Raw genomic sequence first — 20,677 nt, 5'->3', positions numbered from 1 at the left:
CTCACTGGTCAGAAATAGATATTTGGCCGGCTTATCATTAAAATGTCTCGCAAATGAAAAACATTTTTCTCTAGAGGAACCTCTGGTTCAGAGAGGACCATCAGAGGACGTCAAGGGGACGTTTTGGAAGGACCGAATGCGAACGTCCCGCCGTGGACCACAGGTAAAGGTTACGGGGACGTTTTTAAAGGATGTCCTGGGGACGTATGCTGAGAGACCAAATAAGAACGTTCCCTAATAGTCCGTTTTAAGGCTCATGCGAACGTCACGCAGAGGACCTGCAGGATAAGGTAACAGGGACGTTTTTAAAGGATGTCCTGAGGACGTATGCTGAGAGACCAAATAAGAACGTTCCCTAATAGTCCGTTTTAAGGCTCATGCGAACGTCACGCAGAGGACCTGCAGGATAAGGTAACAGGGACGTTTTTAAAGGATGTCCTGGGGACGTATGCTGAGAGACCAAATAAGAACGTTCCCTAATAGTCCGTTTTAAGGCTCATGCGAACGTCACGCAGAGGACCTGCAGGATAAGGTAACAGGGACGTTTTTGAAGGACGTCCTGGGGACGTGTGCTGAGAGACCAAATTATAACGTTCCCTAATAGTCCGATTTAAGACTCATGCGAACGTCACAGAAGGACCAAACGTAGACTTGCTACGAACGTCAAAAACATTCTGGTAACGTCCTCTAGCGAACGTTGTGCCGGGGACCAATTGGGGACGATTGGGGACCTTGTGAATGTCCTGTTAACGTCCTGGGGACGTTCCCTGTTTGCGGGGGAGAAATCAATGTTTAATTTTAGCCATATAACAGAAAAACAGTATTTCATGAAGCAGAAAATACGTAATTACAAACATTTTGGTACCATTGATTTAATAGGAAGCGCTCAATCCAATATGGCGGACACAGACGGATTGAGCGCTTCAGAGTTCAGAGTTTTGTATATATATTCAGACTTCGTTTTGTATATATATTCAGACTTCGTTTTTATATATATTCAGAGTTTTGTATATATATTCAGAGTTTTGTATATATAGTCAGACTTTTGTATATATATTCAGACTTTTGTATATATATATTCAGCCTTTTGTATATATATTCAGACTTTTGTATATAAATATTCAGACTTTTGTATATATATTCAGAGTTTTGTATATATATTCAGACTTTTGTATATATATTCAGACTTTTGTATATATTCAATTCAATTCAATTCAATTCAATTTTATTTGTATAGCGCCATAACAATACAATTGCATCTAGGCACTTAACAGAGCCCAGAGCCTAAAGTGCATGCACAACGGCAACACGGGCAAGGAAAAAACTCCCTGTTAGGCAGGAAGAAACCTTAAGCAGAACCACGGCACATAAGGGGGGACCCATCTGCTTGAGGTCGGCCGGGTGGAAGGTGGGACGGGGGGAAAGGGGGAAGGGGAAGGGTTGTGTGGCAGAAGGGGAAAGGAGCAACAGGGGTTATACACAGCCAGCATTTAGTCACTGGACATAATATGTATACAGACATCTGGTGGTAAATACATGATACAGGCAAGACCAGATTACTGTGCCAATAGGGTTACTGTTACAGGGGTAAGGGATGTAGGGACAAAGAAACATTTCAGTGGTGGCAATAATGTATATTGTATATAAATGCTAGCATAGGGTATTGGGTAGAGTAGATGTACGGCAATGCAGTGGCGGTGGGTGCGATTGGCCGAGGGTTCAGCTGTCCATGTGCGTAGATGCGATAGTTCCACTTCCATCAGCGATTGGAACATGCTATAGGGGAGAGAGAACATTTATGTTAGTAGACATCAATTTCAGAAACAGATAGGGAGATGCATTTGGGTAGTTGAATTTAACAGTAGGCAATATGGCTATTTTATCAGTGTTATTATAGGTAAAAGCAATATGATATGGAAGTAGAGAGAGAAAGGGAGAAGATATATTTAGTAACGCTGGCATTTGTTATTAGTGTGCTTGCAAGCACAATATTGTTCTTCTTAAGTTTTATTTATTTATGCCGGGGCTGTACATCCACTCGGCAATGTTTGAGACGGTGAGATGATGGTGTGGACAAACCGAGACGCATTTACTTTTGGCTATAGGATGCATTAAAGAGGAATGTCTTGGCTGTATTGTTCGTTACATTGAAGTATAAGCTGTTATGCCGGGCCGTACATGCATCCACTCAGCAAACAGGATATACTTTTGGCTAGCGCAGCATGTGATGGGTTTGTTGACGCAATTACTTTTGGCTATAGGATGCACTAAAGAGGAATGTCTTAAGCTTTGATTTGAATATAGGTACGGTGTCTGCATCTCGGATGGAGGCAGGGAGGTTATTCCAGAGGAGGGGTGCTCGGTAGCTAAAGGCTCTGCCTCCTATTGTGGTTTTTGATATCCTTGTAATTACCAGGAGGCCTGCACTCTGGGAACGGAGCAGCCTTGTAGGGCAATAGGGGACGACTAATTCCTTGAGGTAGTTTGGAGTCAGGTCGTTTAGGGCTTTATATGTTAGCAGGAGTACTTTGAAATCGATTCTACTTTTGACGGGGCGCCAGTGCAACGAGGCGAGTACCGGTGAGATGTGTTCATATTTTTTAGTTCTGGTGAGTGTACGAGCAGCGGCGTTCTGTATAAGTTGAAGGCTCTTTATTGTGTTAATGCTGCATCCGGACAGGAGAGCATTACAGTAATTGAGGCGGGAAGTAATAAATGCATGGATTCGTTTTTCTGCATCTTGGAGGGATAGAACCTTTCTAATTTTGGCAATATTGCGTAAATGAAAAAATTATGTCTTTGAGATCTGTTTTATGTGTGAGTCAAGTAGGAGGTCTTGGTTGATAGTTACGCCAAGGTTTTTGATGATAGTGTTGGGTGTTGGGAAGCCATTGAGTGTGGGTAGATGGGTAGATAGTGTAGTTCTCAGTTGATCGGGGCCTACAAGCATAACCTCAGTTTTATCAGAGTTGAGGAGCAGAAAGTTGTTAGTCATCCAAGATTTTACATCATGGAGGCAAGCTTCTATCTTGGGTAGATGTACAATTTCATCAGGTTTCATTGATAGGTAGAGTTGGGTGTCGTCAGCATAGCAATGGAAGTTAATGCCATGTTTCCTTATGACGGCACCTAAGGGTAGCATATAAAGGGAAAAGAGCAGTGGTCCAAGGACAGAGCCTTGTGGGACACCGTAGCTTACTCTGGTGTGATTTGACGACTTCTCATGGACATGAACAAATTGATGGCGATCAGAGAGGTAAGATCTAAACCAAGATAGGGCACAGCCTTTGATGCCAACGTGATGTTCAAGTCTCTGTAACAGGATCTGATGATCTTTAGTGTCGAAAGCAGCACTAAGGTCTAGGAGAACTAGTATTGAGGTGCACCCATGATCAGATGCGATTAGTAGGTCATTTAAGACTTTGACTAAGGCCGTTTCAGTGCTGTGGTGGGTCCTAAAACCGGATTGGAGGGTTTCTTCAATTTTGTTTTGTTGTAGAAAAGAAGTAAATTGCTTAGCAACTAGTTTTTCAAGTATTTTTGACAAGAATGGGAGGTTAGATAAGGGTCTATAGTTAGCGAGATTATCGGGATCAAGGTTAGGTTTTTTCAGAGATGGTTTTATCACTGCTATTTTGAAAGATTGTGGGACGTAGCCTGAGATTAGTGAATTATTCATTATATTAAGTAATGTCTCACTTAGTAAGGGAAGTGCATGTTTAAGTAATTTTGTGGGGATGGGGTCTAGTAGGCACGTCGATGATTTAGATGAGAGGATCAAGGAGTTTAGTTCAGGGAGGTCGGTGGGTGCGAAGAATTCAAGGATAGCACCCAGTTGAAGGGGTGTTGCCATGGCGCATTTTGGAAGGGGTGTAGGGTCATAGAGGGGGAGGAAACTTTGAATTTGTTCTCTTATTTTGAGGATTTTATTATTGAAAAAGGTCATGAAATCATTACCACTAAAGATTATGGGAACCAAGTGTTAGATTGTGTTTCGGTTTTTTGTTAGCCTAGAAATAGTGTTAAATAGGAACTTTGGGTTGTTTTTATTACTATCAATCAATGAAGAATAGTAAGCTGATTTCGTCTCAGAGAGTACTCGTTTATATCTTAGAAGACTATCCTTCCATGCCAGGAGGAATACCTCAAGTTTGGTGGAGTACCATTTCTTTCCTAGTTTTCGTGTGGTTTGTTTAAGTGCACGAGTCTGATCAGTGTACCATGGGGCTAGTTTTTTCAGTTTTCTTATTCTCTTTTTTAGTGGTGCAACAGCGTCAAGGGTTGAGTGGAAGTGCATATGCCATTTGCTTTGCCAGCGGTAGGAGCTGATGTGAGGGCGACGGGTAGTTTTGATATAAATTCAGCTGTAGTCCTGTCGGATAGACAATGGCTGTAGAAGTGGGATATTTCCGATGTTGGACGAAGTTCTAATTTCATGTTGAATGTAATAAGGTGGTGGTCCGAGAGGGTAGTATTTTGGGGTAGAACTATAGGGCGGTCAATTTCTAGGCCATGCGTTAATACAAGGTCAATGGTGTGATTATGGTAGTGAGTTGGTGTGACGGCCTGTTGCATGTAATTAACCCTCTGTTTGTGCCCTCTGGTCTGTGCAGTTGCTGATTGGAGGTGATGAGCCTTGATTGGGTGCACCTGGCACGCAGGTTCACCTTTCCATAAAAGATCTGGCTCCTCCTCCTTCCGGGTGGATTCTACCTGCAGCAGACACTGCCGAATCCGCTGGTCTTGGCCCAGCAACGGCGTGTCCTGCTGATCCTTTGTTCGTCATTGTGTTTTCGTGGATTTACTGTAGACGCGTTATTTGCGTGGTTTGGATGGTTGTTTGTTATCGAATAAAACCCACGTTGAAGTTACTCCGTCCGCCTTTCGTGCATGTCATTTCTACCCTAGAGGTTTGGCATGTGTGACAGTTGGTGTGTTTACATGCTGTGAGAACCCGATAGAGTCTATCAGTGATTGGAATGCAATTGTAAGGCTATTATTTTCATTATCCATATGGATATTAAAATCTCCCACTATCAGGATTTTATCAGAATTTACAATCAGGACGGATAGGAAATCGGAAAATTCAGATAAAAATTCAGTGTAGGGACCTGGTGGTCTATATAGTGTCACAAGAGTGACCGGGTTAGTGGCTTTTGAGTTTGGATGCATAACATGAAGTACGAGGACTTCAAATGATGCAAATTTAAATTTAGGTCGTGGGGAAATACATAGATTAGCGAGGGAAATTGTAGCAACTCCACCTCCACGTCCAGTGGTACGGGGGATGTGGCAGTTAACATGGCTTGGAGGGGTGGATTAATTTAAGGCTATGAATTCATCTGGTTTTAGCCAGGTTTCAGTTAGGAAAAGTATTTGGATGTTGTTGTCTGTTATCAGCTCATTTATAAGTGCACCTTTTGATGTTAGGGACCGAATGTTAATAAGGCCCAGTTTTAGTATTGTGCAAGTTTCATTTTGTGCTGATAAGATTTGTATCTTTATTAGGTTTTCCTGATTAATGCTTCTTCTAGTGTGAATTGCGTTAAGCTTATGTATTCAGAGTTTTGTATTCAGACTTTTGTATATATACTATATTCAAATGTTAATTTCCTGAACAGCATGCCATAATACATATATATATATATATATATATACAGTACTGTGCAAAAGTTTTAGGCAGGTGTGAAAAAATGCTATGAACTAAGAATGCTTTGAAAAATGTAAACAATAAATGTTTATTTTTTTATCCATTCACATGGTAAGACTGAGCACAGCAACAAGACACAACGTAGTTATACTGCATCAGCAGGGTCTCTCCCAGACAAAGATTTCAAAGCAGACAGGGGTTTCAAAATGTGCAGTTCAAGCTCTTTTGAAGAAGACGTTGAGGATCGTAGACGCAGTGGTCAGCCAAGGAAACTTAATGCAGCTGATGAAAAACACATCAAGCTTATTTACCTTTGAAATCGGAAGATTTCAAGCAGTGGCATCAGCTCAGAACTCGCAGAAACCAGTGGTACCCAGGTACAGACATTTACTGTCCGGGGAAGTCAGGCTAGAAGTGGTCTTCATGGAAGAGTTGCAGCCAAAAAGCTCTACCCCGACAAGGAAACAAGGCCAAGTGACTGAACTAAGCACGAAAACATAGAAACTGGTGTGCAGAAACATGGCAGAAGGTGCTCTGGACTGATAAGTCAAAATTAGAAATATTTGGCTGTAGAAGAAGGCAGTTTGTTCGCCGAAGGGCTGGAGAGAGGTACAATAATGAGTGTCTGCAGGCAACAGAGAAGCATGGAAGAGGTTCCTTTCCAGTTTGGGGCTGCATTTCTGCAAGTGGAGATGGAGATTTGGTCAGGATGAATGGTGTCCTCAATGCTGAGAACTACAGGCAGATACTAATCCATCATGCAATACCATCAGGGAGGCGTATGATTGGCTACAAATGTATTCTGCAGCAGGAACATAACCCCAAACATACAGCCAATGTCAATAACAACTATCTTCAGCTTAAAGAAGAACAGAAAGTCCTGCAAGTGATGGTATGACCCCCACAGAGCCCTGATCTCTACATCATCGAGTCTGTCTGGGTTTACATGAAGAGACAGAAGAATTTTAGGAAGCCTACATCCACAGAAGATCTGTGGTTAGTTCTCCAAGATGTTTGGAACAATTTACCAGCCGAGTTCCTTCAAAAACTGCGCAAGTGTATCTGGAAGAATTGATGCTATTTTGAAGGCAAAGGGTGGTCACACCAAATAATTATTTAATTTAGAATTTTCTTCTGTTCCTTCACTGCATTTTGTTAATTTATGAAGAATTGATGAAAATAAACTGTTAACACTTCCATTTTTGAAAGCATTCTTAGTTTACAGCGTTTTTTCACAGCTGCCTAAAACTTTTGCACAGTACTGTATATATATAAAACATAGTTTTTTTTCTCTCCTGGAGTGTGTCCATGCAGGTGAGGTTTGTAGCAGCTGCCAGCAGAATGATAATGCACACACTCAGCCTTTAAAGTCAGTTTATGTCACTGGCAATCCATATTTGTCTGGCAGTCTTCCAAGGCTGCCTAGATCTGATAGCATTCACTATAAGCAGGGAGCCGTGATGGTAGAAGCAACTTCTTCAAGGCCGCTGGAAGTTGTGGAGGAGATAGTGTTGCTTCAGTGTGTGTGTCTGGGTGGGTTACATATCTGGAATGAAAGGGTTTTTGTTTTGGAATTTGTTTCTTTTCTTATTTGCTATGCTCACTGTGTGTGTGCGTGTGTGTGTGTGTGTGTGTGTGTGTGTGTGTGTGTGTGTGTGTGTGTGTGTGTGTGTGTGTATGTGTGTGTCTCTGTGTGTCTCTCTACCAGAGCCATACTTCATCAGCGCTGTGGAATGGGGCCCTCACATCTATTTCTTCTTCCGAGAAATCGCCATGGAGTTCAACTACCTGGAGAAGGTAAACAGCCTTTGCGCTGACCTGCGCTGACCTGCACTGACTCCCACTCACCTGCTACCCCCCCCCCATCCCCCACCCGACCACCTCTGCTTCTCGTGTTCAGGGGATTTTCAATCACATGTAATTACTTAACTTGAAATGCCAACTATGCTAACTATTTCCTCACCGGTGAAGGTTACATCTTTTGGAGTGTTTGCGCCAGCTATTTAATTTCCTATCTGGGGCCTTTCTAAGCAAACAAGTCAGCTATATTAGATTGTAGGGAGAGAGGGAGAAATAGAGAAAGAGAGAGAGGGAGGGATAGAGGGATAAATAGAGAGAGGGAGGGAGAGAGGGAGAAAGAGAGCTTTTCATCTCCAGCTAATCAAATACCTCCAGTCATGCTAACGTTGAAAATATGTGCTCATGAAAAAAACATAGTGGAGCAATAAGCGCGTTTTTATCCAATAAATTAGCAATTCACATTAGGGAGAGGGCGCTTACACAGGCTCTTTTCCCTGCCTCTTTCCTGTTGGTGAAGCTCAGTGCATTCTCCGTATCTCATTTAGAAGACCAGTCAGAGTGTATTACGTGGACACAGCTGACAAGGTCCAAACAGGCCACACTCTACTGTCATATTCATTTTGCAGATCAAATTTTACTTTATTAAATATTGCTGCTCTTGCAGTGAGTTTTGTTGAGGATGTGTTGGGCTGAAATGCTTGCTGTGTTGTCTGTGTGTGTGTGTGTGTGTGTGTGTGTGTGTGTGTGTGTGTGTGTGTGTGTCTGTGTCTGTGTCTGTGTCTGTGTCTGTGTCTGTGTGTCTGTGTGTGTGTGTGTTTACATATGAATGTGTGTGTATAAATGCATGTTTGTGAATGTGTGTAACTGTGTGTGTGTGTTTTAAGGTGATGGTGTCCCGCGTGGCGCGTGTGTGTAAGAGAGACCTGGGGGGCTCCCAGCGTGTGTTGGAGAAGCAGTGGACGTCGTTCGTGAAGGCGCGGCTCAACTGCTCCGTACCCGGAGACTCACACTTCTACTTCAACATGCTGCACTCCACCAGTCCCATCATCAGGATGCACGACCGGGACATCATTCTGGGAGTCTTCTCTACTCCTTCAAACAGGTAAACACACACACACACACACACACACACACACACACACACACACTCTCACTCACTCGCTTACACACACACACACGCACACACACACACACACACACACACACACACACACACACACACACACACAAACACGCACACACACGCACACACACACACACACACACACACACACACACATACAAACACACACTCATAATGTCATAATGTCAGATCATTATCACACACTAAGACAGAGCACACTATGCACAGAATCATACACACATAATGTATCGTACACAATCACTCCTAAAGCAGTATACACACTCTCTGTCCAGCATGCACACCTCATTTTGGACTTGTTTCAAATACCAATGTTCTGTGCACATTTATATACACTCCCACTAGACGCGCTATACACACACTCCAACTAGATGCGCTATACACACACTCCAACTAGACACGCTATACACACACTCCAACTAGACGCGCTATACACACACTCCAACTAGACGCGCTATACGCACAGTCCCACTAGACACACTATACACACTATACACACACTCCAACTAGACGCGCTATACGCACACTCCCACTAGACACACTATACACACACTCCTACTAGACGCACTATACACACACTCCTACTAGACGCACTATACACACACTCCAACTATACGCACTACACACACTCCCACTAGACGCACTATACACACACTCCAACTTGACGCGCTATACACACACTCCAACTAGACGCACTATACACATACTCCCACTAGACGCGCTATACACACACTCCCACTCCCACTCACCTGCTACCCCCCCCCCCTCATTTTGGACTTGTTTCAAATACCAATGTTCTGTGCACATTTATATACACTCCCACTAGACGCGCTATACACACACTCCAACTAGATGCGCTATACACACACTCCAACTAGACACGCTATACACACACTCCAACTAGACGCGCTATACACACACTCCAACTAGACGCGCTATACGCACAGTCCCACTAGACACACTATACACACTATACACACACTCCAACTAGACGCGCTATACGCACACTCCCACTAGACACACTATACACACACTCCTACTAGACGCACTATACACACACTCCTACTAGACGCACTATACACACACTCCAACTATACGCACTACACACACTCCCACTAGACGCGCTATACACACACTCCAACTTGACGCGCTATACACACACTCCAACTAGACGCACTATACACATACTCCCACTAGACGCGCTATACACACACTCCCACTAGACGCACTAAACATACACTCCCACTAGACGCACTATGCACACACTCCAACTAGACACACTTTACACACACTCCAACTAGACGCACCATACACACACTCCAACTAGACGCACTACACACACACTCCAACTAGGCACACTATACACACACTCCAACTAGACGCGGTGCTTACATGACTCCAGATGTTGGCACCTACACAGGTGGAATGCATACCCACTCCACTGCACGATATACACATACAAATCACATCACACTCTCTGATGGGTACATACACACTCACACACACACATATACACATAAACACTCACACACACACAATCACACTCACACACAAACACACTCAACACACACACACACATATACACTCACACTCACACATATACACACACACACACACACACACACACACACACACACATCACACACACACTCACTCACCACCTTTGAGTAAGTGTAAGTGTCTCCGTCAAATTACTCACATACGCCTGTGTGAGTAGCAGCCAAATATGCGGAGGGGTGGAAAAAGAGGATAAAGGATTAAGGAGAGAAAAAGAGAGGGGCGGGGCTGCAAGACAATCAACACTCGTGGCACTGGTACACCACGAGACAGAGAGAGAGAGAGAGAGAGATAGAGAGATAGAGACAGAGAGAGACCAGGAAAGACAGAGAGAGAGACAGAGAGAGAGAGAGAGAGAGAGAGAGAGAGAGAGAGAGAGAGTGGTACTGATTAACCACGAGGCAGAGAGAGGCAGGAAAGACAGAGAGAGAAAGATAGAAGATATGACGGAGCCGAGGATCTTTTTTCATCTGATAGAAGAGGTGGAAGGAGAGGAGGAAGAAGGAGGAGAAGAGGCAGGAGGGAAGAGGAGGAGGAGGAGGGCTGAGAGCATGATGAAGAGTGATGCAGCAGCTGAACGAGGGGGATGAACAAAGGAGAGAAGTGGCAGGGAGCCTGATAAACAACCCTGCCGCATGCACTCACACAGAAATAGAAGGAGGAGAGGATTTAGACTGCAGGGATGTGTGTGTGTGTGTGTGTGTGTGTGTGTGTGAGTGAATGAGTAAGAGAGGGAGAGAGATGGAGAAAGTGATAGAGAGAGGGAGAGACAAGGTGAGAGTGAGAGAGAGAGTCTGTGTGTGTGTGTGTGTGTGTGTGTGTGTGAGAGAGAGGGAGAGAGATGGAGAAAGTGATAGAGAGAGAGGGTGAGAGTGAGCGAGAGAGAGAGAGAGTCTGTGTGTTTGTGTGTGTGTGTGTGTGTGTGTGTGTGTGTTTGTATGTGTTTGTGTGTTTGTCTTTTCTTCTCTAGTAAGGTTCTTGATGAAAAGAGAGTGGTGATTGCACATGTCACTATGTGCATACTTGTCTCTGTGCTTGAGGGTGCTTCTGTGATGGTGGGCTTGTGAGTGGAGGCCAGAGCCCAGCTAATGCCAGCTCTAATAACAGCCCACACACACACACACACACACACACACACACACACACACACACACACACACAACCCGCTGCTGGGGTAACTAGAGCAGGAGGAGGGGGAGGAGAGATGGAGAAAGACAGAGCTAGAAAGAGTGGGGGTGGGGGGGGGTGAGAGAAGGAAAGATAGAGAAAAGGGGACAGAGAGAAAGAAAGAGATAGACAGAGAAAATGAGAGAGAGATAGAGAGAGAGGTACAGTGAAAAAGAGAAAGAAGGAGACAGAGAAAGAAAGAGATAAGGGGAGAGAAAGAAAGGAACCAACTCAAGGATGAGAAAGTCAATATCAAAACACCTGAACCAGTGGCTCCCCCTATGTTGTTGCCTTGTGCCATCAGCTGGATCTTATCTGTGTGTGTGTGTGTGTGTGTGTGTGTGTGTGTGTGTGTGTGTGTGTGTGTGTGTGTGTGTGTGTGTGTGTGTCCTCCCCTTATTATAACGGTGTGGGGAGTCTGAGAGGCAAGCAGTGAGATAGATGGCTTTAAAGGGCCACCAGAATGGCTTCCTAGATAACAGCAGGACGAGTGTGTCTGTGTGTTAGACTGCTGAACAAGTGAGTTTGACCAGCGTGTGTGTGTGTGTTGGCCTGCTGAACAAGTGAGTTTGAACAGCGTGTGTGTGTGTTGGCCTGCTGAACAAGTGAGTTTGAACAGTGTGTGTGTGTGTGTTAGCCTGCTGAACAAGTGAGTTTGACCCGCGTGTGTGTGTGTGTTAGCCCGCTGAACAAGTGAGTTTGACCCGCGTGTGTGTGTGTGTTAGCCCGCTGAACAAGTGAGTTTGACCAGTGTGTGTGTGTGTGTTAGCCTGCTGAATCTGAAACATCTTTACATATCTTCAATCTCTCTCTCTCACACACACACACACACACACACACACACGCACCAAACACACACACACAAACACACACGCACACAAACACACACACACACACACACACACACACACACACACACACACTGTCTCACACACTGGTATACACAGACACACAGTAGTATTTTACTACACACACAGAACTGAACCACAATGTAAAAGAAAAATAGCTTCACTGTCTCTGTGTGGTCCCTGCCCAGCCCATCCCATCATGCAGTGCTGCTGGCGCGACTGCTGTTCCGGTGGCTTCCGTGGCCCTCTAAGTGCTTGCAGACAAATTGCTTTCTACAGCGGGTGGCGGACACAGCAGGGGTGTGCAGGAGAGGGCATTTTGAACGAGGGCCAGATTTTTTCTTTACACGCTAGTCAAGGGAGAAAGATGAGGGGGTTGTGTGTGTGTGTGTGTGTGTGTTTGAGTGTGTGTGTGTGTGAGAGAGAGTGCACACACGTGTGTGTGTGTGTGTGTGTGTGTGTGTGTGTGTGTGTGTGTGTGTGTGTGTGTGTGTGTGTGTGTGTGTGTGCGCGTGCGTGGGTGCGTGCGTGTGTGTGAGTGCACACGTGTGTGTGTGTGAGTGCACACGTGTGTGTGTGTGTGTGTGTGTGTGTGTGTGTGTGTGTGTGTGTGTGTGTGTGCACGTGCGTGTGTGTGTGTGTAAGTCCCTGTGTGATTCCTTGCCTGATGTCTGACATCTGGGGATTGGCTGCTGCACTCAGATTTTTATAGGGAGGGAATGTCTGGTCCAGACAGCAGGAGTGTGTTTGACATTTCATTAGCCTTTAATGAGCAGAGAGAACTTTCATAACTTTCCCTTCATCTGCAATTTCTCACTCTTCAGCCCCTACCCCTTCACACACAAACTGCCATGCTTTGGCAGTTTCTTTCCTAATTTCGCTAAATTTGACAAGAACTTGCTCAACAACTTTCACTTATAGAGACAATTTCTCTTTTCATTCACGATTACCAGTTGATAAACCAGTTGGGTTCAACATGAAAGCTCTCCATTAGAAAATAAACGCCGACACGAATAAATATCTCGAGCCTGGGCTTTTCTAAGCCACACTAGAGGTGAACTGTGATTAAAGTTGAGCTATATTCCCTCATAGCTTAAGACACATTGTGGAATTACTCACAAAATAAACAAAAAAAAAACCCTGAAGATCCATTTGGTTTGAAATTCTGTAAACAAATGAGTGTAAACAGGGGTTTGTTAAGCTTTTTGATGTGCAGCATATTTGTGCTGGGGAGTCTGAGGCTTTCTGCTGAGTGTGTGTATTAGGCTGGCGAGGGTCTTTTTTTCCTGCCTCTCGGCAGCATCCGGGCAGTTGCCTTTCCACAGCGGGCCCCTTGCGCTCTGGAGGTCACGGGAGATCAAGAGCAGGCGGAGGCTGGAAATTGGTGTGAGTGCGCAGGGGCAGCAGGTGAACAGGAGCAGGCCTCCGTGGAGGAGTTGGAGGAGACTGCCTCACTGCAGGGTCAAACCAGAGGGGGGGGGGGGGGGGGGGGGAGGGGGGGGGTGGAGGAAGGGAGGGAGAGTGAATACTAAAGGAAGAGAAAACAAACGTTTACAGACAGAGCGATGGATTTATATACATACATTCATACATGCATGCTTACATTTGTACGTTGATAGGTAGATGTATAGATATATAGATAGATAGATAGATAGATATATAGATAGATAGATAGATAGATAGATAGATAGATAGATAGATAGATAGATAGATAGAAAGATAAATTGGTAGATAGATAGATAGATAGATAGATAGATAGATAGATAGATAGGTAAATAAATAGAAAGAGAGAGAATATGAGGAGGGAGAGCAAGAGAGATTAATTGAAGACAGAAGAGTGAGAGGCAGTTTGAAATTAAACATGGAGAGAGAGACAGAGAGAGATAAAAAGAGAGATAGAGAGAGAGAGAGATAAAGAGTGAGATAGAGAGAGAGATAAAGAGAGAGATAGAGAGAGAGAAAGAGAGATGGTTTGAAGGTCCTGCTGTCATCCCTCGGAGGAGCCACCACGGGAGCAGGAGAATTTTCCGCAGAGACGAGCGCTGCATCCGCACGTGTTCCGCTGAGTGCTGCGTTCACAGACGGCTGGCTAGCGGGTGGTCGCGTCTCAGCGAGAGAACAGTGATCAAAACACGACAATACAAACCATTTCAGTCCCACTGCCAAATCAACACAGCCTCCAAAGTGGGTCAGTGATTTGAACAGATTCTGGGAAGGACAGGTTCATCTGAATGTTGTCATAACAAAAACATGTTACATTTTTTTTTTTAAACAGACAAGCAGTGATCACACCCACCCCCCCACCCCCACACCCTACATTTCTCTGAGTTCCCAGCCTGTGCGTAAACAGCAGTGAATCTGGATAAAGCATTTACAGTCCGGGGTGTATATCATACACAGGGCCTCGGTGCAGAGCGCAGTAAAAGATGATATTTGAGAGCCCACGCCTCTCCTCTCTGCTGAAGTCTCTCTCCTCTCATTGGTTCTCCTGTGTCAGCAGCAGGGAGGCCACTCACTGAGAACTGTCAGAGTGCCGGCTGCAGTCAATCCACTTTGTCGGGCTTAAACCCACACAAACACTCTCTCACACACACATACACACACATACACACACACACACACACACACACACACACACACACACACACTCTCGCACACACACACACACACACACACACACACACACACACACACACACACACACACACACTCTCTCACACACAGACAGGAACAGCCATATACACACTTGCTTGCTTGAACACAACCACCACCATACACACCTAAACCAGGAAAACACACACACACACACACACATACACACGCACACACACACACACACACACACACACACACACACACACACACACACACACACACACACACCTGCAGTGGAGCTGACTGCAGAGTGAAAGCAGGGCTTCAGTCAGCAGAACGTCAGAGCAGAGTAGTGCAGAACTGACCTCACACAGCCTAGAGCCAGGGCTGGCAGACAGCCAGAGAGAGAGAGAGACAGACAGACAGCTCCAGAGAGAGAGAGAAAGAGAGAGACAGTCAGACAGCCAGCCAGCCAGCCAGACAGACAGACAGACAGAGAGACAGCTCCAGAGACAGACAGACAGCTCCAGAGAGAGAGAGAGAGAGAGAGACAGACAGACAGCCAGCCAGACAGACAGACAGACAGACAGCTCCATGGCCGACCCAGATCGATCACTTTGGGTCCATGCCTGACCAGAGCAAGAACAGAACCAGAACCATATCCCCCCCACTATCAGCTAGTGCTTGAGCTAGCGCGTCAGAGCCAGATCACAACCAAGTCAGAACCATATCCACCCCAGTATCCGCTAGTGCCTGAGCTAGCTAGCAACATGTCAGCTATCCTCTTCCTGAGAGGCCCAGTTATTGAGCTCTGGAGCACATGTGCGGTCTGGCCCCTCTATTGCTGTCAGGACAGCAGTGATGGCAGATGGGAGCCACTGCGCAGTGCTGCTCTTCACCTGGCAGCTGGTGCCTGTACGTAGGCCTTGACCCATGTCTGTAACATGCTTTACCTCAGAGCAATCTCCCATAGATTAGCATTAATACCATATCTGGGCCTTATCTGTTATTTTATGAATACAGACATTTGTATTTAAACTTTAGCTGACCCCAGAGGCCCAGAGACTTATGTCAGAGGACCAGAGAGCTATGTTACTACAGGACAGCAACATACATTTTTCAGGGATTTTTTACGTGAGATATTTGAACATGGACATGGATAATGGTTGCAACCAAATACCAATAGATCAAAGAAAATTTTAAGGCAGTATGTTTACAAACTAAGGACCCTTTTATGCACATTAAAGGGTGATGCAAGATTTGAAGTTAATATGAATAGTGATAGTGCTGGGAGTTTGCCCAATAAGCTTGTGTTTTAGCACTTAAGCAGAGGTCTACGAGCATCTTTATTTATCAAGGCTCTCTGTTGCCGTGGTGACACTTTACTTCAACCCGACGTAACGTGTTGTGACAGTTGTGACAAAACCTTGTCTTACGTTGTCATGACAGTCGATGTGACCGTTGTAATGGTCAAGACAGCTTTCAGAATGTTTGATACCAGCCTACGTCAGCTTAGTAGAATATGCCATTCAGTAGGTTGTCATGGTATCCAAAGTTCGAAGAGCAGTCGTAGCAATTACTGATCAATATGGAAGCATGGATAGAAACACGGCACTCTCATGTGCTTGGGTATCGACTGTGATGATGACGACTAAGAGTTCCAAGTAAAATACTTCCTGTTCCTGTCAGAGTTCCCAGAAAGAGGGAGGAAGAGAGAGAGAGTGGGGGGGGGAATCTGGAAGAATAGGCTGAGTCACCTCGCCTGGCTGTGCATATTGTGCTCAGAAAGAGAGCTTTTGTCACGCTATGCCAGGGACAATCACTCTCTTCTCCTCTCCTCTCGTCTCCTCTCCTCTCGTCTCGTCTGCTCTCCTCTCCTCTCCTCTCGTCTGGTCTCCTCTCCTCTCCTCTCCTCTCCTTTCATCTTGTCTCGTCTCCTCTCGTCTCCTCTCGTCTCCTCTCGTCTCCTCTCCTCTCCTCTCCTCTCGTCTCCTCTCCTCTCCTCTCCTCTCCTCCTCTCCAAGAGGACAAGGCATTTTTGCTGGCAGGAAGTGTGCTCCACCTCTTAGTCAGACTTCCTTCCAGTGACTGACTAGACTCTCGGGTATGCATACCAGTGTGAAGAGCAAAATGCTGCTGCGTAGGATGCGCTGTTGAGCACTAGTGGAGCAGATGTTTCTGCAGCGGCAGCCTCAGCGAGTTCAGAGAGTTCAAGAACACTCCAGAACGCGTCGCGAGACGATCCGGGAAATTAGCGAGTTCACCGCAAGTTCTTGACGCATCCCATTAACACGCCACTTAAATTGTAAAGTGTAATATTCTTTTTTTTTCTTGCTCAGGGTTCATCAGGCTGTGATTGAGGGGGGGGGGGTTAATTTGGGTGATATGCTTTCATTCGCGATGAGGTGAATCCTGAACCTCCTCGAGCTGTGCTCCCTGTGAGGGTCCAGGACTCTTATCTCAGCTCACGCGGCTGTGTTTATGAAACTCGCAGAAGAACCGCAGCACAGACAAAAAGCTCAGACAGTACTATTAATGATTGGCCCTCAAACTGTGAAGTTGAAGTGATTTGTTAAATTAAGTTTCCCTCTTTCTCTCTTTCTGCCCCTCTCTCTCTCTCTCTCTCTCTCTCTCTCTCTCGTCTCTTCTCTACCATATATTTTCTCTACTTCTCTACCCATCCTCTTGTTTTCTCACACCTTTCTATCTCTCTCACTTTTACTTCCCCTCTCTCCCTATCCTCTCCCCCTCTTTCCCTCTCCCTCTCCCTCTCCCTGCAGTATCCCAGGCTCCGCAGTGTGTGCCTTTGACATGGAGCAGCTAGCTGGTGTGTTCGAAGGCAGGTTTAAGGAGCAGAAGTCCCCCGAATCCATCTGGACCCCCTTTCCTGATGAGCTCCTACCCAGACCCAGGTACCGACCCGAGAGGACCATTCAAATGTCCAAAAGGAGACAAAGCATTGTTGTGTACAAGCGCTGTCTGCGTCTGACTCACTGCACATCTGGTTTCTCTCAGGCCTGGAGGATGCGCTGGCCCCGGCAACAAGTACAACTCCTCCAACTCCTTCCCGGACGAGATGCTGACCTTTGTGAAGACCCACCCCCTGATGGACGAGGCCGTGCCCTCATTAGGGCAGAGGCCCTGGATAGTGAGGACCATGGTCAGGTGAGGCTCATCTCTCTCTCTCTCTCTCTCTCTATCTCTCTCTCTCTCTCTCTCTCTTCTGCTCTCTCCGTAATTAGGGGTTGAATCTCTCTCTCTCTCTCTCTCTCTTCTGCTCTCTCCGTAATTAGGGGTCGAATCTCTCTCTCTCTCTCTCTCTCTCTCTCTCTCTCTCTCTCTCTCTCTCTCTCTCTCTCTTCTGCTCTGAACAAACACCCATTGGATTTCGAAAACACCGGTTGTTTATTGTTGGAGCACAATGCTCTCCCCGCCCCCCCAATGCTCATCCCCCCCCATCCCTACGGCAGATCTGTCCGCGGGGAGTGTCAGCCTGTAGGCCCTGGCAGCTGGAGATCGTCATACCCCGCTGGCCAAGAGCCGTGAGAAGATCACTGTCACAAGCTGTTTGGCGAAATGTTTGAAATCCCCCCTCGGAGTGTGTTTCTTATTTTAGAGCGTCTCTCCATATGCAAAGAGTCGGAGCGACGCAGCGGTTCATCCCCGGTGCTATTGTTACAAGAGGAGGCAGTTCGGGCTTAATTGCATTAATAACTCCTCACGTTAATGCATTGTTCCGCCCGCCTACTCAGAGACGAGTTTTGATTAATATTTCATGTCTGAAACTCGGCCTGTCTCTGCAGGGGGAAGCGAAAATAGTGCGAGACAGACACAAGAATGCTTGTCTTCATCAGTGCCCAGACGTGACGTGACGTTGGTGTTTTGTCTCCATTAGGTACCAGCTCAATAAGATGGTGGTGGACACAGAGGCCGGGCCCTACAGGAACCGCACGGTTCTCTTTCTGGGTTCTAGCCGAGGAACCATCCTTAAGTTCCTCATCTTGCCGAACTCTGACAACACGGTGACCACCGGAAGCATCCTCCTGGAGGAACTGGAGGGCTTCAACGCAGACAAGTACGTTTACAGTTACTTACTCAACGCACATAAGTCCGTTTACAGTTACTTATTCAACACACACAAGTACGTTTACAGTTACTTATTCAACGCACACAAGTACGTTTACACTTACTTATTCAACGCACACAAGTACGTTTACAGTTACTTATTCAACGCACACAAGTACGTTTACAGTTACTTATTCAACGCACACAATGATGTTTAAAGTTACTTATTCAACACAGACAAGTACGTTTACAGTTACTTATTCAACGCACACAATGATGTTTAAAGTTACTAATTCAACGCAGACAAGTACGTTTACAGTTACTTATTCAACGCACACAATGATGTTTAAAGTCACTCATTCAACGCACACAAGTACGTTTACAGTTACTCATTCAACGCACACAATGATGTTTAAGTAACTAATTCAACGCAGACAAGTATGTTTACAGTTACTTATTCAACGCACACAATGATGTTTAAAGTTACTAATTCAATCCAGATAAGTACGTTAACGTTACTCATTTAGCACACGCTCACATCTAAAGCAACTTACAGGACCGCATCGTCATCAGTAAGGTATCGAATCCATGACCTTGGTGACGTTAGCGTGTAGCGCTAGCTAGCAGTTGAGCTACATGAACACACATAAGGGTTAACAACCGTCAGTGAGTTCTAGTGTGTGCTTTGTTACAGAGTCTGTTTTATGGTGGAAACTCTCGCTGTGGCAGTACAGGGACCTCAGGGGGAAGAGCTGGCAGACTGAGCAGATGGGGCATTAGTTGGTTATTATCTCACGCCGAAGGCAATAAGACCCATTTTTAAGTAAGACTCCCCTAGCCATAGCAACTGTGCTAATTGCTCTACAAATCCCTACTGCTGCTGCTCACTTGGTTTCTTTTTAGTGTAAAACTGAGAAGTTGTGAAATGGTGTGAACGACAGGATTCTGGTGTTCTTGAAAGGTTCAGATATGTCATCTGTGACCCCATCAAACGCATCATGTGGTGCTAAAAGCTTTCAGCAGACGCTCTCATATTAGAGAGCCACCACTGGCCAGACACACACACACACACACACACACACACACACACACACACACACACACACACACACACACACACACACACACACACTGTCTCTCATACACACACATGCATACGCACACACACTCACACACACACACACACACACACACACACACACACACACACACACACACACACACACACACATACACACTGAAACACATATCAGAGAGCCAGTACTGTCCAGATTTGGATTATGAAACAGCGTTAATTCGCTTTGCAATTCCACGCATGGCAGGGAGGCTCAGACAGACACACTCGCACGTACACACACACACTTACACACACACACACACAAACACTCACACTCACACACAGACTAACACACGCACACAAAAACACACACACACACACACACACACACACACACACACACACACACACTCACACACACACACACACACACACACACACACACACACACACACACACACACACACACACACACACACACACACACACTCGCTCGCTCGCTCGCTCGCTCACTCACTCACTCGCACGCACACTCGCACACACACTCGCACACACACTCGCACACACACTCGCACACACACACTCACATTCACACACACTCACTCTCACACACACACACTCACACTCTCACACACTCCCACACACACACTCTCACACACACTCTCACACACACACACACACACACACACACACACACACTCACACACACTCACACACACACACACTGAAATACATACACTCTCACATGCAATCACACGTGCAACACACACAGACGCACAGACACACACACACACACA

The 20,677-nt window shown here is 45.7% G+C and overlaps 1 protein-coding gene across 1 annotated transcript in view; it reads left to right on the top strand.

Moving 5' to 3' along the window:
* The window catches only part of sema6bb (sema domain, transmembrane domain (TM), and cytoplasmic domain, (semaphorin) 6Bb), a gene marked incomplete at its 3' end in the record, with an annotated part of 106,959 nt that overhangs the window by 67,063 nt on the left and 19,219 nt on the right, over positions 1-20,677 (top strand). The window contains exons 9-13 of the mRNA XM_080860403.1: positions 7,359-7,447; positions 8,335-8,552; positions 17,539-17,670; positions 17,774-17,923; positions 18,654-18,833. Coding sequence (XP_080716529.1) covers positions 7,359-7,447; positions 8,335-8,552; positions 17,539-17,670; positions 17,774-17,923; positions 18,654-18,833 — 769 coding nt within the window. The remainder of the gene's footprint in view (positions 1-7,358; positions 7,448-8,334; positions 8,553-17,538; positions 17,671-17,773; positions 17,924-18,653; positions 18,834-20,677) is intronic.

This window comes from Sprattus sprattus (genome assembly GCF_963457725.1).
Source record: "Sprattus sprattus genome assembly, chromosome: 2".
Taxonomy (NCBI): domain Eukaryota; kingdom Metazoa; phylum Chordata; class Actinopteri; order Clupeiformes; family Clupeidae; genus Sprattus; species Sprattus sprattus.
Note: the sequence above shows the minus strand (reverse complement) of the source record. Positions and strands in the feature narration are given on the sequence as shown.